We start from the raw sequence: 24,186 nt of genomic DNA on the forward strand, positions 1-24,186 counted from the left end.
TGATCCTAATAAGTGTAGGCCAGAACAAGAGGGTCCACAAGAATAGCTTTGGGTATTAAGAGGGCAAATGGCAGCAGCTGGTCTTGGGGGTTACCCCTCTGAACCTCCTTATCTGGGCCTGCCTGAGAAGGATGACTGGGAAGTTTATTACCAGGAATGTGATTTGGAATGTGATGGCTGGCTCAGGGTTACACAACTTTTGGGAAAGCCCTAAGTTAGCGTTGTTTGTGGCAGCTGGTGGAGGTAAGAAAAAGAAGGAACAGAAAACAGGTTCTCCGGGAGGAAGGCTAATATCAGGGCTGCTACCTGCTATCACCAGAAGACCTGGAAGAGCAGGGTCTTGTCAGGGGAATTTGGGCACCAGTCCAGAGGAAAGCTTAGATGAGAAGGAAAGTTCAGATGGAGAAGGAAATACAACTAATGCCCCCTGACCAATATAGAAGCATTAATCTTTGTAGACCAGTTTATTGGAATATGAACACAGTTGATTTCATCATTCTGCTTGCTAGGAGGGTTAAAATAACAGGCAGGGTTGTATCATCTTAATCAGGGAGATTTTAATTAATGTGTTACAAATGACTGTTGATAAAGATGCTTAGAATGCTCTCCCCAAAGTCTATAGATTAGGGAGAATGGTGTTTAACAACACTGTGAATATTCTCCAGCCGGGACTAATTGGAATAACACCCGTAACAATATTAATCAGTCTCTGGGAGAGCATCCCATGAACTACCATGAGTGGTTATCCTCTGTATGGGAATTAAATAGGGTGGTTCATAATTGGCAGACCGACACCCTGTATGCAAATCTTTTAATTAATAATTCTGTTTTGGGAATTTAGAATTTGGGGGAGTTGGTAGCTTCCAAGGGGGCTGGCTTTTGATGAAGTTCTCAGTTTAATGATCAAAGCACATCAGGGCATTGTGGCTGCCAAGGCTGAAGCTGAAATAAAGTGCAAGGTCACTATGACACCCAGTGCAGTTCATATTTGTATCTCCGCAGTATCGCTTTTACATGTGATTGTTGGGGTTTTGCCCAATGTGTAATATTCTATGTTCCATAGTTTCTCTGCTGCAGAGGTTCCCTTCCTTTTTTGGGCACAGTTCCTCCCCTGTGTGATGCACTAGCAATGGGCTCCCCTTTTTCCATGTTCCCTTGCAGAATTTGCTGCCGTCTCTCCTTTTTCTTGCCCATTTTCTGCCTCTTTTCTCTTTTGTTTCTGTTTTGTGTATTTTTTGTTGTCATCCCCCCCATCTTGTTTTGTGGCTCTGTTCCACTGCTCCCTAGGAAACTCCAGGCTGTCAGGGTTGACTCCATGGGGCTTCCATAACCAAGATGAATTCTGCAGTAGCAGAATAGAGAAGCTTAAATTAGTCAGCTGCTGCATGAGCCTACAGCGCTGTGTGAGCTGTTGCCATGGTAGCTTTCAGGTAGCTGAAAACGGCTGGCTCTGGCTTTTTTGCCGCGCCAGGCAAAAAAGTCTCCCCATGCCCCCCGGCGGGGAGTGCGGCAGGGGAGGGCGCTGAGCCCGGCCGGGGTCCCACTCTCCCCGACCAGCCGGAGCGCTGGGAGGAGGGCGGTGAGCCCGACCACGGGCACGCTCTCCCCGACCGGCCGGAGCGCCGGGGGGAGGGCGGCGAGCCCGGTCGCGGCCCCGCTCTCCCCGGCCGGCCAGAGTGCCGGGGGGAGGGCGGCGAGCCCAGTCGCAGCCCCGCTCTCCCAGGCCGGATCGCCGCCCCCCTCCAGATGCCGCCCCAAGCACATGCTTGGTAGGCTGGTGCCTGGAGCCGGCCCTGGCTGAAAATCACTAGTGCTTCTTCCATTGCTGTCACCAGTGGAGCTGTACCCATGGTAGAAATGGTGGGCAATTTTAAGAAAATCATCTAGGCAAGGCATTGGTGACGAGTAACTGATTAAATTAAGACTAGGTATCTTTGGAAACAAGTACCTGGATGCTCCCCCATAATCTGAAGGAATTAAAAACCTTCTGAATGCGTTACAAGTGTTCCTTGGAATTCTTTAGCTGTAATGGTAGTTGTAAAAGGACACTCTTATCATTAATAGTTTTGCCATGTGCTTCCTGAATGATATGTGAATAGCTCTGGAGTGATTTTTTTGCATGGAGAAGGTTTAGTACATTCAGAGATATAACGTTTTAATTGTATCCATAACTAGGAAACATTAGCAGTAAATAATGTAACTGCGAGGCAGAAGAGGTGAACTCGGAAGGTGATTCAGTAAATCCAAGGAGTTCACGTATTGCTCAGGATGTTAAATAATTAACTATGTTTCCTTGCGGGATCGTTTTATGACCAGTAATATTTGTGGCCATGCAAACTAAGCTAATACTAAAAATAAATTAACCTCAAACTTTGGGGCATAAACTGATCAGCTGTGAGGGTCAGGAATGAATCCTCTCCCATAGAGAGCAGCATAGGTTCACAGTTAGCCTGTGGGATTAAGCTTTATGAATTCCTGCATCTTAACCCAGCCCCAGCCTCCATGGCTGCAGATGGCAAAGGCAGAGGCGGAATTTGTTGGTGGGACCGTGCATGTGTTTCACACCCTGTGTGGTGCACCGCTCAGCTGCACACAGGGTCGGCTCTGGCTTTTTCGCCGCCGCAGGCAAAAAAGGCTCCCACCGCCCCCCGCCCTCCGGCGGGGAGCGCAGCAGCGGAGGGCGCCGAGCCCGGCTGGGGCCCCGCTCTCCCCGACCGGCCGAAGCGCCGGGAGGAGGGCGGAGAGCCCGGCCACGGCTCCGCTCTCCGCGGCCGGCCGGAGCGCCGGCGGGAGGGCGGCCCTGCTCTCCCTGACCGGCCGGAGCACCAGGGGGAGGGCGGAGAGCCCTGCCGGGGTGAGCGGGGCCCCGGCCAGCCGGAGCACCGGGGGGAGGGCGGCGAGTCCAGTTGCAGCCCCGCTCTCCCCGGCCGGATCGCCACCCCCCTCCAGGTGCCGCCCCAAGCACATGCTTGGTAGGCTGGTGCCTGGAGCCGGCCCTGGCTGAAAATCACTAGTACTTCTTCCATTGCTGTCACCAGTGGAGCTGTACCCATGGTAGAAATGGTGGGCAATTTTAAGAAAATCCTCTAGGCAAGGCATTGGTGACCAGTAACTGATTAAATTAAGACTAGGTGTCTTTGGAAACAAGTACCTGGATGCTCCCCCATAATCTGAAGGAATTAAAAACCTTCTGAATGCGTTACAAGTGTTCCTTGGAATTCTTTAGCTGTAATGGTAGTTGTAAAAGGACACTCTTATCATTAATAGTTTTGCCATGTGCTTCCTGAATGATGTGTGAATAGCTCTGGAGTGATTTTTTTGCATGGAGAAGGTTTAGTACATTCAGAGATATGATAACGTTTTAATTGTATCCATAACTAGGAAACATTAGCAGTAAATAATGTAACTGGGAGGCAAAAGAGGTGAACTCGGAAGGTGATTCAGTAAATCCAAGGAGTTCACGTATTGCTCAGGATGTTAAATAATTAACTATGTTTCCTTGCGGGATCGTTTTATGACCAGTAATATTTGTGGCCATGCAAACTAAGCTAATACTAAAAATAAATTAACCTCAAACTTTGGGGCATAAACTGATCAGCTGTGAGGGTCAGGAATGAATCCTCTCCCATAGAGAGCAGCATAGGTTCACAGTTAGCCTGTGGGATTAAGCTTTATGAATTCCTGCATCTTAACCCAGCCCCAGCCTCCATGGCTGCAGATGGCAAAGGCAGAGGTGGAATTTGTTGGTGGGACCGTGCATGTGTTTCACACCCTGTGTGGTGCACCGCTCAGCTGCACACAGGGTCGGCTCTGGCTTTTTCGCCGCCGCAGGCAAAAAAGGCTCCCACCGCCCCCCGCCCTCCGGCGGGGAGCGGAGCAGTGGAGGGCGCTGAGCCCAGCCAGGGCCCCCCTCTCCCCGACCGGCCGGAGCGCCAGGAGGAGGGTGGAGAGCCCGTCCACAGCCCTGCTCTCCCCGGCCAGCCGGAGCGCCGGGGGGAGGGCGGCGAGCCCGCCGCGGCCCCGCTCTCCCCGGCCGGCCGGAGCGCCGGTAGGAGGGCGGAGATCCTGGCAGGGCCCCGCTTTCCCTGGCGCAGTGGGGAGGGCGGCGAGCCAGGTCGTGGCCCTGCTCTCGGGCCGGAGCGCCGCTCCTCTCCAGGTGCCGCCCCAAGCACATGCTTGGTAGGCTGGTGCCTGGAGCCGGCTTTGGCTCCACAATGGCTCTGCATGTGAGCATGCAGTGGCTGGTGGTGGGAGCAGGGCTGGAGGATCTGCAGTTGCACAGGTCTCCTCCTTGCCCTGTAGGCAGGAGGGGTGAAGGGGGGGTTGAGGTGGTGACAGTCTCAAGGAGAAGTTTCCTCAGTGGCCTGGGGGAGAGGTTTTCTTCCTCCAGCATCTGCCCAGCTACTCAGGCTGAGTGCTGTGGAATGGATTTGCCCCTGAGTATTTTTGTTTTAGTTTTCCTGTTTGTAAAATGCGGAGGATGATACTCAGTTGCCAGGCTGACTGGGGAGTCATGAGGATATGTTACTTACTGACTGTAAAGCACTTTAAAGGTAATGTGTGCTAAGTAGTGTTGTTATGTACAGCATGGCACAGTTAGCCAGATGCATGACTTATATCACCGCTCTCCTTGTGGCAGAATACCTGACTAGATGGAACTCCCTGTGTTCCTTGAATAAATGTTTGCCCTAAAATCTAGTAGAGCTGAGGACTAAACAGCCCTCTTAAGCCTTGTCTGCCCTGGGATTTTAGGATCAGATTTTCAAAAGCACCTAAGTGATTTAGGGGCACAAATTCAATGACATGACTTTCAATGGCACATCTGCTCCTAAGGCATGTAGGCACTTTGGAAAATCCACCCCCGCCTTAGCACTGGTGCAGCATGCTGCACTGTTGCAAACCCCTAATAGAGATATGAATTACACTGATGAGTCATGAATTTGTTGGGAATTGGTTATCCTGATTTCAAATTATGTCTACTTTAGGGGTTTGCATTGGTGCAGATGTGTTGGTAACTAAAATCCCAGGCCGTATTCACGAAGTTGCAAAATCCATGTCATTACAAGACCTAATTGTTTCTCCAGCTGACCAGTTGAATGCTAATTACTTTGACAGATATTCATGGAATTTGTGTAAAATAAGGTGTCATCTTTGATTCCTGTTTGTCCTCAACTAGGCAGACCAGTCATACCAAGCATCTGTGTTGCACTGTAAAGGTGAGGCTTGAAGAATAGCGTTGACATAAATAAAGACAAAAGAGTTATTAAACAAAACTCTTCCTGGATATAATGCAAAGGTTATCAAAAGACTTGGATGGTCTGGGATTTAAGAACTTTGTTGAACTGTTTTTGCATACATAAAGTCATAGGCCTGAAGAGGTGGGTAGCCAGATTTGGCTAGGATGGATCACTGACAGATTTCTGGAAACCATTGTAAAAACTGCAGAAACAAAGAAGTGAACTTCAAAAATCCACTGACAGTTAAAATAAAGCAGGTCTGGGCAACCAAGGAGACAAGATCTGTCTTTATTTTGCATGTGCTTTTATTCTTTTTTGCAGTGCAGTGCTTGGGGGAATGGGGGGAAAGAGATTATATCAATAGAGATGATATCTTAAGCATTCCCTAAATGGTCTTTCCTTTTATTAGGCAGATATGTTCTCTGGAGCTATATTTATCCAAATGGCCATGGGGCTAAATCTTTATTTGGCAATAATCATACTGCTGGCTGTTACTGGTCTTTACACGATCACAGGTGAGTTTGTGGAACAGATAGCTAAATTAAAAACAAGTTCAAAGGGGATCCAGAAAGATGAAAAGGGGAGTGGGGTGTAAGTGGGAAGAAATGAGAGCACGAAAGGGGAGAGGTGTATGTGCATGAGAGAGAGAAGGGGACAAGGAGAGGTGATTCCCACTAAGGCATTAGCAGAGGGGCTCACACATTTTTCTGGCCTTTCTTCGCCTTTAGGTGGCCTTGCTGCTGTGATTTACACAGACACCTTACAGACCATCATCATGCTGGTGGGATCCTTTATTCTCACAGGATTTGGTGAGTAAATCTGATGAACGAGAGCTGGAAGGATCAGCTACAGCCCCCAGTGTCCTGTGGAAGTGGATCCAGCACTGTGGAGTCCTGACAGGTTAACAGCTGAGGCGCTCCAATTGCTTCATGTATTTGCTGGGGAAAAGGGGAGAGCTGCATTGCTAAGTCCTCCTGTCATCCTGACCATTGCTCCTTCAACACATGCGGGAATGTATAATATTAAAGTAGGACCAAGGTTCTGAGCCTGTGGTCCATGGACGTCTGGTGCTAAGTGGGAAGCCGGTTGGACATACCGTATGGCTGTGCCTTGTTTCCAGCTGCTAAATTGCATGATGAAAGCTCAAATACATTAAATATTTATGCAAGTTCTGTAGTTACCATAGGGATGACATTGAGAGTGGCAGAGGACGTGGGCCATGTGATTGTGAATAAGAGGTTGGGTATCCACAAGATCACATAGGTACTAAAATGCAGTCCACCTGTGAAACAAAACCCTGTATTTAGGGGTCAGCCTACATAATTAATCAAGAGGAGGTAGTAAAGGCAGGGAGCCCTGTGAGGCTGTAATTTCCTCTCCCTTACATTGTAGTTTCTTACTGCTTGGTCTTCCTCTTCGTAAGCTTTTCAGTTAAATGAAGTTGTCCCCCTGCTTCACAATAAACATTTTGGATTGACTTCATCTGGTGGACTCTGCCTCTGGTCCTCACCTGGGTCAGGCAGCCTGGAGATATTATACCTACATTATACTTTCTGGCCAGGTGTAAGCAGGCATCAGGGGCATGGGAAGGACAGTGGAGTATAAAGGAATCTTTAGAAGGAAAGTCACTGTGGCTCCTTGCTTTTGCGAGTGTTCATAGCACATATTTTGATGTCTTCTGACAATGTTGATCTCTGTTGGGCCTGTTTGTCACACTGATAGCATGGAGTTTTCTCCTGGGACTCTTCCATTCCATCAGGAATTTCAAGCATCTTTGTTGTTTTTCAGCATTTGCCAAAGTAGGAGGATATGAGGCCTTTATGGAGAAATATATGAATGCAATTCCAGGAAACACCTCATATGGAAACATTAACATTGACCCAAAATGCTACACCCCTCGGGCAGATTCTTTCCACATCTTCCGAGACCCAATCACTGGAGACCTGCCATGGCCGGGGCTTACCTTTGGCTTGAGCATCCTTGCTTTGTGGTACTGGTGCACAGATCAGGTAGTGTAAAGGCAACAACTGGAAATTCAGAGCATTCTAAAATCTGCAGTGTAGTTGGACTGATCTCTCTCCCTCCCCACCCCCCATGCCTTTAACTCCTTAGGGCAAGGTGATTTTTCTCTGTAGCTTTTAAATGCTCAGCCCTTTCTATGTTAAGTCAGTGGGGTGTGTGTATTCCTTTATTACCCTTTGCATGCCATGCTGAGCAGATGCCTTGTGTGTGATACTTTGCTCCCTTTCTTGTGACCTGTTAAATGAACATTGAGGATCTAGTTTTCAAATGTGGGCATCTTAATAGGACATCGACATAAATATAATGACCTTTATCAGTTTGGGTATAGACCTGGCTTCCCATCCAGCTGTACTAGGTGTATCTTGTATGTGTGCTGCTGGAATCTCCTTGCATAAAAAATGCTGGGCCGATGGTCTGTGTATGTCAGTCCCGCCGTGCCAGGCTGGAGGCTGCCCATCTCTTTCCTTTTTCCTTTCCTTTCCTTCTCCTTAGGTCAACAGTCCTTCCAGTCTCCAAAAATTATCAAACTGGTATGTTTCAGAAGGAGAATGTACTATTGTAATTGTGCAGTATTGCATACCATGTATTCTTCCAGCCCCCAGCTGGTGATCAGATTGAAAGCCTTTATAATTTGTACCCTAGCTAGTGTAACGGTGTCTGCTGTTCTTATTCATTTAAATGTCTAATCCCTTTTGAATCTTCCTAAGCTACTTGGTTCAATAATATCCAGTGGCAGGGAGTCTCTCAGGTTAAATGTACACTGGACAAAAGTGTTTCCTTTTATCCATTTAGACTTGTTCTAAGGCCTTCAAGTACCCTTTTGTTTTTCTAATTATGGGAAAGGGCAAATTGGAACACAGTTTAAAGAGTCTCATTGGTGCCTTGGTGTGCCCGGCATCGTGTGTGGGTGACAAAGCTGGAGTCATTCACATCTACTGTCTCATTGACAGGTTATTGTTCAACGATGCCTCTCAGCCAAGAACATGTCCCATGTGAAGGCCGGCTGTGTCATGTGTGGGTACCTGAAGCTGCTGCCCATGTTTGTGATGGTGATGCCTGGGATGATCAGTCGAATTCTGTACACAGGTAAGACCTAGTACTGTAGCCCCCTCATTCTCTTCTCACTCCTCTTCCAGCCCCACTCAGTTTTCTCTTCACTGTTCCTCCCCTCCACTCCTTCAGCTCCTCTCCTCACTCAGACCCCCAAAAGACATGCACACACCAGCTGCTCCCACAAAATAAGAAGCTACTGCTCTTTCTCTGTCCCCTGCTCAGGGCTCCACTGTCCCTGGTGCAGAACAGGAGTCGCAGAGTCTGTCTCTTTCCTGCCCTCTTTGTTGGTAGCATTCCTGCTCTACCTGAGCGGGTGAGAAACCCTCCTGTCTGTGACTGACAGACTTCACAGGGCAGAGGGAGGGGTGTCTGGATCCCAGAGAGGAATGTTCCCAGCTCATGGAAATGCCTGTGATTTGCATGCTGCCTGAGCTCAGTGTGAGCACAATACCAGTTGGTTTTTTCCCTCTCCACTGAGCTGTGTGTACAACAACAGAGGAGAGCAGGTGGTCTGAGCAGGGAGGGCTTTTCAGAGCACGCACTTACTTTGCCCTGGCCCCTGAGCCCCGATTTTGTAATCCTCACATTATTCAGTCCCGACTTCCTGTGCAATTCTGTGGATGCAGTTTTGGTGGCTTGACCTCAGCACCATCGCTATTCCCCGTCTAGGAAAGAAGTGATGCAGGAATGGAATTCCTTCCCACAGCTCCAGAGCCAAGGGGATATCAGGCAAATAAATCCAGTGGTTTAGCATGGAGATGGGTTTGGGAAGTTCTCTTGATTTTTGGGTAACTTGCTGCTATGACCCCAGGTAACCCTGTCTTGTTATCTTTTTCTCAGATATGGTGGCTTGTGTCGTGCCCTCAGAATGTGAGAAATACTGTGGCACCAAAGTTGGCTGTTCAAACGTTGCTTATCCAAAAATGGTGGTGGACCTTATGCCGAATGGTAAGATGCTGGTTGTGATAGTGTTTTTGTGGGAAAGACATGGATGACAGATTAATAGAAGTTGGGTGTTGTGGGGGAGAGATTCCCAGAGCTGGAATTCGGCTACCAGAACTAGGGGCCTGCATTCTCATTTAGTCGATTTTACATCATTAAAGTACTACACCACTTCCTTGAGTTATCAGGGCTCAGCTATTGTAGGCCCTAGATCTTTCCAATATACACAGTATATTCCTATACATGCCATGCATTATGTCATAGATGCCAGATGGTTACAGACTAGCCGTGACAATCTTGCTTATTTGCAAACCTGAGCCAATAAGACGCTGCTGGCGTTGGCCTTGTGAGGGGGTAAATCTGGCCTACAGTTACCGGCTACTAAGAAGCTGCCTCTGCCAGGATCTCTGGGGATGTACTTGCAGTTCCTCTGCTAACCTCACTGGGCTGGGAAGAGAAAGTACAGCCCTCCTGGTGCACAGCCATTGGTACATTAAAAGGCCTATTCAATTTTGCAGAACAATGCACCTCTGGAGGAAGATAAGCATACATACAAGGAAAAACAAGAAACTTCTGCAGACAAGTATAGGCCTTCATGTTATGCCTGTGGTTTGCAAATGGACCACTAAGAAGGGATGGGTTTGTGCAGACTTAGGAGGGCTGCTTCTCAGCTGTCTGAATTAGGATAAGCTACTTGAGGGAGGCTGCTTGTGCAGGACTCAGCCTGAGGTCTGTTTTCCTCACTTCTCACTGTAGAAAAGTCGCATCATTCCCGGAAGAGGAGCTGGGACAGCCAAACCCCATACACATGGGGCCTCTGCTTTACCGGGGCCTCTGAGTTTGGCAGATTTTAGAAGGGTACAGCAGGGAACATTTGAGAACTCAGTGCATGCTGAGAAGACTGCCCCTCCCTGGGAAGAGACTGCTAGACAGTGCTGCAGCTGGGTTTGGCCTCAGACCGTTAAGGAGAAGGGTTACAAGAGAAGCGAGCTGGAGAAGTAGCCTGCTAGACGCAGGGATGTGAGCACAGAAGGCAAAGGGAAAGATGGCCAGGGAAACATGAGAGTGGGAAGGTCTGTACAGAGAAGGGACAGACAGTTGCCCTGACAAAAGATAGCACCTCGAGTTAAATTCAATAAAAGGCAGCAGGGCTTTGTGGAGGGTGGAGGATGTGTAACGCCAAGATGAAAAGCGTGGCTTTCAATGAGATCCAAAGCAGCTTAGACCTATAAACTGAAGCAGCAGCTGTCACCCATCAGCAGCTCAGTGGGAACCTGCCATTTCTCTCCGATAGGAGGAAATGATCATCCATTGCATCCGAGCCTCGTTTGTGAGCTAGGGTCAAAAAGGTCGAGTGGTCACAAGGGGCCACTGACTTTAAGATCTAAATCTAGAATAAATTTTTAAAGTTTACCCTGGCGTAACTGCAAGCTGAGTTTAGATCAGGGACTGAGAATTGAGATCACTGACATTTCCCTATTAGGTAGACCTCTGATTATCAATGGCTGGGTTTCTTACCGCTTCTCTTGATTGGTTTTGCTATGCCCTTGTGGAGTCCTCTCCTGTAATGCTGGTATTTTCCCTTGAGTATCATAATGTTGTTCGATCATGTACCCTCTAGGGGCAATTCCTGGGCAGAGTTCTTTCTCTCCCACTGACCCAGAGTCCAATCAGGCAGTATAAACGACAAGAGTGTACGTTTCTGGGAGTGTCTCTTACCCCTGACATTGCAAACAAGGATCTCCTATCTGAGTAAATACACTCAGCCATTATCCATCTCCTAACAGCCCAGCCTGGGTATTATGTGGTATTGTAAATGTTGTGCTTCCTGACCTAAAAGGCACCATTACCTTCCATCTGCAGTAGGGTACCATGAAGTTGTCATAAGCTGGGCATGCTTCATTTACTAACAGATAGCTGGGTTGGGGGAGGTCAGACCATGCACTCAAAGAGATGTCACTTATGGGAGCTTTCCCAGTGACTGACCCTCCCCAGCTCAGGTGGTGTCTCTCTCTGTGTTTCAGGTTTGAGAGGTCTGATGTTGTCAGTCATGTTGGCCTCTCTCATGAGCTCCCTGACTTCCATTTTTAATAGTGCTAGCACTCTGTTCACCATGGACATCTACACCAAAATACGATCCCAGGCAACTGAGAGAGAGCTCATGCTGGCTGGAAGGTAAGTGATACTGCGCTCCTTCCCAGCATTAGGAACCTAATGAAATATTGGAGCCATCACAGACTGCACCCTTCCAAGTTCATCTTTAAGTGCCTTGATGAACAACCTTTCACTGAATGCATATGATGCAGCAGTGACCTCTTGCGGCTTGACTGCTTAATCTCATGTGTCTTTCTCGATATTCAACGGGGTAGTTTCCAGCCATGTTTCTTATTTAAAGATTAATCTGAGGTGTCTATTCCCTACAGATATCCCAGGGGATCTATTTAAATTTCATTCCAAGATGACAGTTAGACAAAGCTACAGCATCAGTAATATTCACTAGCTATGCTGTAGATTTCTCTTTTATTCATCTCTCTCTGCTGTTTTATTGATTGCTGTGTTTATTTGTGACTTATTGATTTATTGTTTGGGAGCAGAGTTCTCATTTTGAGTTGACTGAGAGCTGATGGATCGGGTGAGATTTCATTGCCGGTTGGTCTTTTTCCCCAGTGCTGATGGCTGATTACTGTTATTTTTGCTCCTGTTTTAATGCTGGTTGAATAACACAATGACTTGTTAAATTGTTGATTGGTTCATTGTGATTTCTGTATTTCTGATTGATGTTTATAAATAGGTGGCTAACAGATTTTTTTATTGGCTGTATTTGCAGGTTATTTATTTTAGCTTTAATTGGTATCAGCATTGCTTGGGTTCCCGTGGTGCAGTCAGCTCAGAGCGGGCAGCTCTTTGATTATATACAGTCTATCACCAGCTACCTGGGGCCACCCATTGCTGCTGTCTTCCTGCTTGCTATCTTCTGTAAGAGGGTCAATGAGGAGGTGAGTACAGGCTAGGAGAAGAGCTCTGTGCGCAGAAGTTCACAAAAGACATTCATCTGTGCACTGGGACAACTGCCCTTTCTTTGTTTCAATGCATTTGATTCTCATTTTCTTTGAGGCTATTCCTGCTACAGGCCAGAGCCTGAGGTTCCAAAGCAGAATGCTTGAGGGGCTCTTAGCTCAGTTGAGGAATCCTCATACTCCCCTTCCACCACATACATGTAAATGTGCATGGACTTCATTGGACTTTATTGGCTCCTAGACAGCTGTGAAGCTGGAACCACCTACTGTTTCACTGTGACTTGTGCTGAAGGGATAATTTCTGGGAAATAGTGCTTGAATGCAACCTTCTAGGTTCTCCGTGGGTTCTGTAGGCTTCAATAAGGAAGGGGAAAGTCCTGTGGTTAAGCTGCTGGACTGGAACTCACGAGATCTGGGTTCTATTCCCAGCTGTGCCACAGACTCCCTGTGAGAACTTAGGCAGGTCACTGCCGGCTTGAATTTCAGAGGTGCTGAGCACTCAGAACAACTCCCTCAGAAGTCAGTGGGAACTGTGCGCTCAGCACCTCTTAAAATCACTCCAATAATAGCTCTGTAGCTCCATTTCCCCACTTGTAATGCTGAGGATAATACTTGCCGATGGTCCCCATGAGGATAAATTCATTAATGTTTGTGAGATGCACAGATGCGATGGTGAGGAAAGCCAATAGATAAACAATATAACACTGTTTCCAGGTGGGATTGGCGCTTTCTAGTTACTTTGACTCCTTTCTAACACTACTCTTTCTCTGGACATTGGTGAATATACTACTAGTGCTTAGATACTTCCTAATCAGGGATGTTCCATTTCCAGTCACTGCTTGGTGAACCTCATGGTTAATGGCTTGGATCCTGAAGTCCTTATTCAGGGAAGTCTTCCACTGATTTCAGTTGGAATTTTGCCTGAGTAAGAGTGGATTAAGAACTAGTAAGACTCTCAGTATTTGGTCAAAAGCGCAGTCTTAATTAGAATAAATACTGGGAACAAATAAAAGTCACAGAGATTTGAAGCACTGCCTGGATCATGGACCGATATTTATTTAGTATCCAAGATTAGACTTTTCTGAAAAGTTCTTATTTTTATGATAAATTGAGGTTCTCATCTTGTCTTATTCCAATACTTTTTTGTGATATTTTTTTCTGACCATTTAATAATACATTTGTTCTAACTAGAAAGTTTCCAGCAGGATTTATAATTCTGTAGCACTGTCATTAGTTGTATCCTTTTTAGCATATAGGCCAAATTTACTGCTGGTGTAAGTGGGTGCAATTGCATTAAAGTCAATAGGGCTGCACCTGTTTACTTCAGAAGTGAATTTGGCTCTGTATATTTTGTTTATATTTACGATATTCAGAATAGAGAGCGACAGACAGAGTAAACACGTGGATAAGGAAGGACAGTGCTCTGAAGGTTCAAAGGTTTTGGTTCAGATAATGCTAGGTACTCATCTGACATTCTCCAGACTTCAAAAACAGCTTGTATGTGAGCTGTGTTGTAGGGGCAGGGGATTTTACTCTCTTCATAGTTATTAAAATCAGAAAGGACCTTTTATGATTATCTTGTCTGCATAACACTGGCCAAAAAATATCACCCAAGACCTGGGGCAGGGTATAGTTATCAATCTTATTGGCATATGTCAAGATGGGAGAAGATGGTTATTTATCTGTATTGTAACTGTTGTTCTTCAAAATGTGGGTGTACATATATTGCACTCAGGTGTGCATGTGCCCATTGCCCCAAAGCTGGAGAACTTTGCCTAGCAGTACTCACAGGGGCGGTGCTGCCCCAATCCCCACTCAATTTCTTCACACTGGATGTCAAGAGTAGAAACTTTGATGTAGAGGGGACAGAAGGTGGGTCATGCAATATGCATTTCCCTCCTCCCATCTTGAAGAACAAGTTACAATATAGGTAAGTATCTATATTTTCTTCTTCAAATGGTTGTAGATGTGTATTCCACTCATGTGACTCACAAGCTGTACTCATAGGAGGTTGAACTTGGACTATACTTAAAGATGATTGCAGGACTGCCCTCCTGAAGTTTTATCTGATGTAGATGGAGTGGTAATTGCATAACGCTTGGTAAAAGTATGTACAGAAGACCAGGTAGCAGCCCTGCAAATCTCCAATATTGAACCATCACCGCTCAGTGCTATTGACATCACTTGGGCCCTCGTCGAATGAACCCACAGTCTTTGTGGAGGCACAGTCTCAGCTAGTTCATAGGCAGATGGAATGCAAGAAGTCATCCATGGAAACTATGTGCCCAGAAATCGCCTGTTCCTTCATTCAAAGTGCATAGGAGATAAACAGATGAAGCAATGCCCGAAGAGGCTTAGTACAGTCGAGGTAGAATGCCAGCCATTGCCTCATATCCAACAACTGAAGGCACTGTTTATCTGTGTTGGAGTGTGGTTTAGGAAAACATCAGTAAATAAACCATTTGGTTAAGATTAAACTACGAAACCACTTTCTAGAAAATTTTTGGATGCGGCCATAAAGCTACTTTGTCATTGAAAAACTGTATGTACTGGGGCTCTGCTATTAAGGTCTGCAGCTTGCATACTCTTGTAGATCTCATATCTATAGGGAAGGCTGTCTTTTCATACGGAGGGACAGAGAACAGAGATTTCAATCAACCCCAATAAGGGCAGCCAGGACACTATGAAGGTCCCACAAGGGAACTGGCTTTTTCACAGGCAGGTGGAGATGAATGATTCCCATTTGAAATCTCACCACCATGGGGTTTTGAGAAAACTGACTTTACTTGGATGGGTGGATGAAATGCCAAAATTTCTCCCAAGTGAACCCTTAATGAGCTGAGGAAGAGACCAGGATACTGAAGGTGTAATAGGTACTCCAAAATGCCCTGAATACCAACCAGCATTGGCTGAATTCCCCGAGCAAGTGCCCAAACTGAAAAATGTTTACTAAGGCGACTTATTTGGTTGAGTGGAGAGGGCTTCCTGCTGTTAAGCAACACCTGATGAACAGCTTCTGAACATCATTCCTCCTCCTCCTTCTCTAGCCATGGTAGCATCCACACTGTGAGATGCAGAATATGAAGTGCTGTATGCAAAACTCGACCTAGTGCTGAGTCTGTAGGTTGGGATGAAGAGATATGGGAGGCCAAACTGATAGACTGAGAAGGTTGGAGAACCAACATTGCCTTGGCCAGGCTGGAGCAATGAGAATCAGTTTGGCATGGTCCAATTTCAACTTGAGAATGTACTGTGGGGTGATTGGGATCAGAGAGAAGGCATACATTAGAGCTGATCCATGATTGATATGGAAAGCGTCAGTTAAGGAGCCTGGACCAAGATCTGCTCAAGAGCAAAATGAATGTCACTTCTGGTTGTCTTGGCAAACTGGTCAACAGTTGGGAATGCCCCATTCCATAGAGATGGACCTCAGTACAAGACTTCAGAGACCACTCATGATTTTGGGAGAAATTCCTGCTGAGGTGATCTGCCAAGTGGTTCTGAGCCCCAGGTAAGTGAGTGGCTGTAGGAATGATGCTCTCCGAGATGCAGAACTGCCAATACTTTATTGCCTCCTGACACAGCAAGTTGGAGTGAGCTCTACCCTGCTTGTTCTCATAGTATATTGCAGTGTTATTGTTAAGCACATGAACTGCTGTACTACTGGTGTGATCCTGGAAGGTTCAGCGGCATTGTTAATGGCCTGAAGCTCAAAGACATTGATGTGGAGGGAAACTTGTTATGAGCACAAGCCCTGAATTTTCAACGCTCTTAGATGTGTTCTCCAACCTATTGATGATGGCATTGGTGACTATAGTCCTGGTCAGTGGAGGACATGCAAAGGGAACATCCTGGCATATGTTGTTCAGAACTGCTATAGGGAGTCCAGGGTCTCCAGAGGCACTTAGACAAGACTGTCCGACAATTGACAGCTTTACATTTGAAGAAGGCAAAAGCACAGTCTCGCATGCTGGTCTACGAAAGTGCATGCAGCCATATGATGTATATGATGCAGCCATATGATGGAATCCCTAAGAGCACTTTAGTAGTCCTGCTTAGTCTTATGAGACCTCTTCCTTGGAGGATCTGAGGAAGGAGAACAGTTTCTGTTAGGAGAAGCACCAAATCTTGAGCCAGGAGTCACATTTCATGTCTGCTCTGAAAGAGAACATGGAGCTATATGGTTTGAAGAAGTCCCTAGTGCTGAGGGCCTCACGGCCTACTTTGAGAGGTGTTGTTTCCGATGCAAGTTCCTCGCTAACCTGAGTCCTCCTCTTAAAGGACTTGCATATAGAACACCTCTCATTATTGTGCCCTTTTCCTAGGCACAACAAACACCATGGGTGAGGTTCACTGTTGGGGATAGCAACCCCATACAATAGATAATGTTTAAATCACGGTAAGAGCATCACCCAGTGCAACAAACTAGCTATCTTAACTATTTTAACTAAACCTAAGGGTACTACTAGACTACACTAAGAAAAAAACGGTTACTTACCATCTCGTAACTGCTGTTCTTCGAGATGTGTTGCTCATGTCCATTCCAATAGGCGTGTGCATGCGCCACATGCACAATTGTCTTTTACCCTAGCGGTACCCAGTGGGTCGTCTGTGGAGTCCCGTGGAGTGGTGCCTTCATGGCACTGTATATAGGCCCCTGCCGATCCGCCGCCTGTTCAGTTCCTTCTTGCTGGAATACTCCGACAGAGGGGAGGCGGGTGGGATTTGGAATGGACATGAGCAACACGTCTCGAAGAACAACGGTTAGGAGATGGTAAGTAACCGTTTTCTCCGAGTGCTTGCTCATGTCCATTCCAATAGGTGGCTCCCAAGCAGTTTCCATGGAGGAGGGGTCAGAATTCACTGAGTTGCTGACTGAAGTACTGCCCTGCCGAAGGCCACATCGTGTCTCGCCTGTTGACTGATGGCATAGTGTGACATGAAGGTGTGGATGGAAGACCATGTTGCTGCCTTGCATATGTCCTGAATAGGGACTTGCGCAAGGAATGCGGCATGTAGCACGTTCTGATGCAGGACATGATCCACGATGAAATGTGCTGAGATAAGATGGGAAGCCCTTTAATCCTTTAGGTGATTGCAGTAAAGAGCTGTGGTGACTTATGAAACATCTTCATGCATTCAGTGTAGAAGGCTAGGGCACGCCTGGCGTCCAGAGAATGAAGTACTCGCTCTCTATTGCTGGCATGAGGTTTAGGAAAGAATACCGGTAAAAATATGTCCTGGTTTACATGAAGGTGTGAGACTACCTTGGGTAGGTACGCTGGGTGAAGGTGTAGTTGCACCTTGTCTTTATAAAAAAAAACGTGTAGGGAGGCTCGGAAGTCAGCACTCTGAGTTCAGAGATCTTTCTGGCTGAGGTTATGGCCCCCAGAAAAGCCACCTTCCAGAACAGGTAGGATAGAAGGCAGGTTGCCATGGGCTTGAAAGGGGGCCCCATAAGTCTGGAGAGAACCAGGTTGAGATCCCACTGGGGAAGGGGCTGCCGCACCTGCGGATAAAGCCTGTCCAAGCCCATGAGAAACTGACCAACCATGGGATTTCCAAAGACCAACCTACCCGTCACGCCTGGGTGGAAGGCTGAGCTGGCAGCCAGGTGCACCTTAATAGATTATATCACCAACTCCTGTCTTTTCAGATACAAAAGTGTGGTCTTGCGTGATGAGGTCCGGGAGCATAGGAAGGGCTACTGGCCTGTCCACTGATAGTTTCAGCAACGTGGTGAACCAGTGCTGGCAGGGCCACGCTGGTGCTACGAGGATCACCGAAGCCCTGCTGGACCTTGTGTATGAGCGGGAAGGGTGGGAACGCATATAGCAGATGACCCATCCATGGGAGGTGAAAAGCATCTGCTATGGAGCCAAGGCTGTGGTTCTGAAAGGAGCAGAACAGCTGGCACTTTCTGTTGCTCCGCATCACAAACAGGTCCATGTGGGGATAGCTCCACCTCTGGAAGATGGAAAGGGCAATGTCCGCTCTGAGTGACCACTCGTGAGTGTTGAACGAGCGGCTGAGGTGGTCCGCTAGTTTGTTCTGTGCTCCTGGCAGATATGAGGCTTGTAGCTGGATGGAGTGTGTGATGCAGAAGTCCCACAGTCGGAGAGCTTCCTGGCACAGGGGAGAGGAGCAAGTACCGCCCTGTTTGTTTATATAGAACATCGCTGTGGTGTTGTCCGTCATCACTCAGACACACTTGCTCTGAAGATGGGCCTGGAACATCTGGCAAGCCAGGCGAACGGCTCTCAGGTCTCTGACATTGATAGGCAGTGATAGTTCTGGTTGTGACCACAGGCCTTGAGTTCTGATACTGCCCAGGTGTGCTCTCCAGCCCATCTCCGATGCGTCTGTGACCAGCGACAGTGAGGGCTGAGACTTGGTGAAGGGCACTCCTGTACAGACCACCTGAGGTTGTAGCCACCAGTTGAGGGACTCGAGAATTGGAGGCGGGAGGGTCACCAGTCTGTCCAGAGGGTCCCGGCTTGGTCTGTATACATTCGCCAACCAAGCCTGGAGGAGGCAAAGGTGCAATCTGGCGTGTTGTACCACATACGTGCAGGCCACCATATGCCCCAGAAGCTTCATGCAGTTTCTGGCCGTAGTGGTTGGAAACCGGCGGAGGCTCTCGATGATGCCCCTGATGCTTTGGAACCGGAACTTGGGCAGGGATGCTCTGACTTGGGTGGAGTCCAGGAGAGCCCCAATAAATTCTATTTTTTGGGTTGGGGCTAGGGTAGACTTGGGCCCGTTCAGAATGAGCCCCAACCTGCTGAAAGTGGTGTGTGCCAACGCCATGTGCTCTTGCACTTGCACTCGAGAATCGCCCTTGATGAGCCAGTCGTCCAGGTACGGGAAGACCCATACCCGGCATTTGCAGAGAAAGCCCGAATCGGAGTACAGTGAACTGGTAGTGTCGGCCGCTGACCACAAATCTCAGGAATCGTCTGTGCGCCGGAATAATCGATATACGGAAGTACGCTTCCTTCAGGTTGAGGGTGGCGTACCAGTCCCCCGGATCCAGAGAAGGAATGATGGTGGCCAGAGAGATCACACGAAACTTCAGCTTTCTTATAAATGTGTTGAGATTTCACAGATCCAGAATAGGTCTGAGCCCACCTTTGGCATTGGGGATGAGGAAATATCGGGAGTAGAATCCCCTGCCCCATAACTCCCGAGGAACCTCCTGTATTGCCCCTAGAGCAGAACCCAGTGGTGCTGGGGAGCGGTACCGAAGCGATGGGGCATCTTGGTGGGCTTGCCCTGGTGCCAGATTGGTGGTGCCGATATTGGTGCCACAGACGGTACTGCCATCAGTGCCGCAGATGGAGTCGCAGGTGATGCTGACGTCAGTGCCCGAAGTGGTGCAGCAGATGTACGAGGCATCGGCACTGCAGGATGAGCCAGGGCTTGTGCCATCTGCACCTGAACCAGTGCCTGGGAATGCAAGGCGGGGGACTGTGTCGTCATGGCAGTCAAGTCCTGTGCTGCCTTGAAAGTATCTGGTGTGGAGGGAAGGTTCAGGTCCTCCTCCAGCACCTCCCGGACTGGGGAGTCCACCGATACTGGACTCGACGGACCTCCCCTCGAGGCCAGAGTAAACGGTGTTAGGACCGATAGAACAGCCTTCTGGTGTCCCGGCGTGGGACACATGACACTGGTGTCCTGTTTGCTGTTCTTGGTGGGGGAACGGCTCTTCTTTGCCTTTTTCTTCTTATGCGGCACTGGGGATTGTGATTGGGGTCGCACTGATGAGCCGGCTTTGCACACTGTGGAGCGGTGCCGATGCTCCTTATGCGGGTCCTTCCTCATAAGGTGTCCTGCACCGAGGCAGCTGCGCTGTGCACCGAGGCTGCTGGTGCCGCCTCTTGTGCCAGTTGAGGCCAGAGAGCGGACTTCATTAAAAGGAGTTTCAGCCGATAGACTCTCTCCCTTTTGGTTCTGGGCTTGAAGCCTCTGCAAATACTACACCTGTCCTGCAAATGTCCCTCTCCCAGGCACTTCAGACAAGCGGCTTGCAGATCCCCTCTTGGCATAGGCTTACCACACTTATCACACAGCTTGAACCTGTGGGGCCGCGGCATGCCCTGGTGAGGGGGAAAAACTTAGGCGGGGGAGGGGGGGAACCCCAACTTAAACTAACTACTATAATAACGATTAACAACCATGTACAGGAAAAAACACTAGGAAAGCACTTGCTAAAGGAAGAGACAAGTTGCTCCAACGACCATCACTGGCGGTAAAAAGGAATTGAGCAGGTGGCGGGTCGGCAGGGGCCTATATATGCTGCCATGAAGGCGCCACTTCAGGGGGCTCCACAGCCGACCCGACGGGTACCGCTAGGGTAAAACCTTCCAATGATCATGCACGTGGCTCGCACACACACCTATTGGAATGGACATGAGCAAGCACTCGAAGAAGAAGAGCTATATAAAGTAAGTTCCCAGAGAAACTGAGATGAACAGTGTGAGGTAAATCACCACACAGAATGCTCCGACTCTAGCTGTGGGCAGTGAGAAGGATCTGAGAAGGGTAGGGGCAGTGCTCCCCTTAAATAGAGAGGGAAGGGGCTGGAGCCCCAGGGCCTGAGCACTACCCCGATGACTACTGCTAGGCAAAGTTTTCCAGCTTTGGTGTGATGGGTGTGCACCCATCTGAGAGGAATACACATCTGCAGCCACTTGAAGAAAAATCTTTACTTCTAATGTCTGAGTGCAAATTCCATGTAATTCCTGAGATAATTTCTTTTAAAAACAAGTTCTGCAGTGCTGCTATTCTTGTTTAGAACCCCTGCCAATAACCCAGCTAACAAAGTAGCAAGTATAGGCTAGCACTCCCAAGCCACCCTACAGTTAACCTGTGTGTAATTTCAATGTGGGAGGCAGGGCTCAAGGTTCGAAGATGCAGTTTTATACAGAAAATACAAGAATTACTTTTAAAATCAGGAAAAGCATTTGGCCTTTTCAAAGGCTTTTGGAGATTCTCCTGATGTTCTAGCCCAGTACATTTTAATAACTGGTTTGGTTCTGGCCAATAAGAAGGCTCATGTTCTCTCTATTCTTAACCACTTGTTGCTGTAGGTTGCTCACATGTCCAATGGCAGCATTACATATTGCACTGATATTAAGAGATTAAAAGAGGTGATGTATTTCTATATCCTCAACAACTCTTTCTGATAATTCTGCGGGTCACTTTCTTTTGCAGGGTGCTTTCTGGGGCTTGTTCATTGGACTGGTAGTTGGGCTGTCTCGAATGATTGCAGAGTTTGCCTATGGTCCTGGAAGCTGTGTAAACCCCAGCAACTGTCCAAAGATAATTTGTGGAGTTCATTACCTTTACTTTGCTATAATCCTTTTTACGATCTCCACCATCGTCATCCTGGGTATCTCACTGATAACTAAACCTATTCCTGATGTACATGTGAGTATTGTTGCCTCTCCTGCTCTTTTATTCCCACTCCTGCTCCCCGAGATACCGACGAGCTATGAAAAAAAAATCACTTTAATTTACACTTTACGAGTATTAATAAGTATATTCAATCCTAGAATTTAGATTATGCAAATCATACAGGATCCTCCCACCTAATTGGGTTCAGAGTGAAATTTTACATCTTCCCCAAATTATTCCTTGGTCCTGAGATCTCTGGAAATGCAGCACTCTCGGCTACATAAACAAGGTTCTGGAGATTATTCTGTAATCAGAAGTACCTTGAAGACATTATATAGTATACACTGTGGAATAATACTGGAATTTGATCCCTAAGAGCCACAAACAGTAGGTGGTGCATTTTCTGTGGTGTAGCAAAGATTTCAGGAATGAAGTTGTTAAGGAAGGGAAACAGGAATTGTCTCCTACAGTATCTCCCTACTCTTATGAGATCCCTAATAATCCCTGCATATTACTTAGTAAACATTCATGACCCCCAAATCTGATAGCCAGGATCAATGGCTATTAGCCAGGATGGGCGGGAATGGTGTCCTTAGCCTCTGTTTGCCAGAAGCTGGGATTGGGTGACAGGGCATGGATCACTCGATGATAACCTGTCTGTTCATTCCCTTTGCGGCACCTGCCATTGGCCACTGTCAGAGGACAGGACACTGGGCTAGATGGACCTTTGGTCTGACCCAGTCTGGCCGTTCTTATAGCGATCTCCATGTGTTGGTTTCAGTATTCTAAGGCTGCAGCTTTGTAAGCTCATTTTGTTTAATGGCAGCTCTATGGCTTGTGCTGGACTCTGCGGAACAGCGAGGAGAAGCGTATTGACCTGGATGCAGATGAGAGGATTGAGGGACTTGAGAGTAAAGATGATGAATCAGGTGATTTCTGAATAAAATTCTGTTAAGATTTGTAGAAGCCATCAACGTATTTGAGGTCCCTAACTTCATTCCTGAAGAAACAATGAAGTGCCTTGTACTCCCTTGAAAACAGATGCTGAAGGGCTAGTATGCACAGAGTTAGTGCAATAATTTTTCACCACTGTTGGTCTGGTGGGTCTGATGTAGATTGGGAGTGAAATGAATTACATGATGGCAGTCTAGTTCCCTGTTGATTTTTGTGCGTAGCACAAAGACTTCATGTAATTAGATGAGAGGCTCAGGGCTAGAACAAAGTAAGTGGATGGTGCTGGTCAGGGGTGATGGCAGAGTTGTGTGAAAGGACTGAATGAAGATGCATTTGGAAGTGGTGTAGGCCAGGGGTTAGGTTTTGGAACAGCAAAGGGTGGTGCACAGCAGGGTGAAGATGTTTTCCCAGAATTGAACTGGGGAAACTTGCACAAAACTCTGCCTGGCTCCAGGCTCTGATACCAAGCACCACTGAATTCAGCCAGTTAATACAAAGAGAAAAAATACAAAAACAGTTGAATAAGTAGAGAGAGAGCTGCACGGTGACCTGCTTCTCAGTCTCAGGCTAAAGAGTCAGGGCTGGAGTCTCTAGCCTGCTAGGGCCTCTGTGCACCATGTAAGCAGGGCAAAGTTGCCTTAAACCAGCCAGAAATAGCTGGTAGGGAATTGCTCCTTGCAAGAGATGTCTTTTCCAGCAGAACGTTGGAGCTGCTTCCTGTGTAGCTACCCTCCCTAACCTTACCTGTGTAAGAGCCAGAGGGAGCATGTTGAGGAAGGAAAGTGGGTGTAGCTGCCCCTGCTGCAGATGGCAGTGTAGTCGGAGAGGCCGGGGGTGAAGGTGTGACCCATTACTCTGTACCCAACACTTTTCAATCCTGTCGCAAATCATGTATATTTAAGTATTTATAATGTGCTTGAATCAGCTTAGTGATTTTTAGCATTTATGAGCTACCAGTGTTTTCAGCTGCCAGTTATCACTGCTAACTGGGAACAAACTGTTCTTCTTCGAGTAGATGCAGGCCCATATTCCACTTAGGCTGTATGCTCGCTCGCCCAGCACACTGGAGCAGGCATCTCTCCGAAGAAACAGAGGAGCTGCTCCCTGTCAACTGTGCTGAGGAAAAGGTTGCATAAGACCAGTTGAGATTGCTCCAGGTCTTGGGGTGACTCTTCCGCCTCCCCCAGGAAAAACATGGACCAGCACGGAGTTGATGCTGGCACACAGGATGGTATAGGTATCTCCATCCCTTCCCTGGTACTGAGTAGGGAGGTCAGAAACCCTGTACTGTTGACTCTGGTTCCAGCCTCCGAGTGTCTGTTTAGTCCGGTACCAATGAGGGAGATGCTGGTCCTGACTGTTTCCACATTGACAGCACACCAGGCAGCTACAGACTTCTGCTTTTCTGTCCCACCCTTTCCTTTGGTCCAGGATTTTGCCAGGGTTGTGTCATCTCTTGCCCCATTGATTGAACAAGCTACTGACCCCTCAGGTCTGTTTGCACTGCACCCCAGCTTTCCCCTTCCCCATGTTGTGGAAGCAGGGCTGGTACTGGAATTGAT

The 24,186-nt window shown here is 47.6% G+C and overlaps 1 protein-coding gene across 3 annotated transcripts in view; it reads left to right on the forward strand.

Annotated features, from left to right (window-relative positions):
* Positions 1-24,186, forward strand: part of LOC128824709 (sodium/glucose cotransporter 1-like) — a 72,783-nt gene that overhangs the window by 41,135 nt on the left and 7,462 nt on the right. For 2 of the 3 annotated variants that reach the window (XM_054006529.1, XM_054006531.1), the window contains 9 exons: positions 5,647-5,752; positions 5,966-6,046; positions 7,026-7,246; positions 8,210-8,345; positions 9,153-9,260; positions 11,279-11,429; positions 12,082-12,250; positions 21,488-21,703; positions 22,497-22,599. In XM_054006529.1, the coding sequence (XP_053862504.1) occupies positions 5,647-5,752; positions 5,966-6,046; positions 7,026-7,246; positions 8,210-8,345; positions 9,153-9,260; positions 11,279-11,429; positions 12,082-12,250; positions 21,488-21,703; positions 22,497-22,599 (1,291 nt within the window). The remainder of the gene's footprint in view (positions 1-5,646; positions 5,753-5,965; positions 6,047-7,025; positions 7,247-8,209; positions 8,346-9,152; positions 9,261-11,278; positions 11,430-12,081; positions 12,251-21,487; positions 21,704-22,496; positions 22,600-24,186) is intronic. The other variant, XM_054006530.1, reaches the window with a different exon arrangement.

The sequence above is a fragment of the Malaclemys terrapin genome, chromosome 16 (genome assembly GCF_027887155.1).
Source record: "Malaclemys terrapin pileata isolate rMalTer1 chromosome 16, rMalTer1.hap1, whole genome shotgun sequence".
NCBI lineage: Eukaryota > Metazoa > Chordata > Testudines > Emydidae > Malaclemys > Malaclemys terrapin.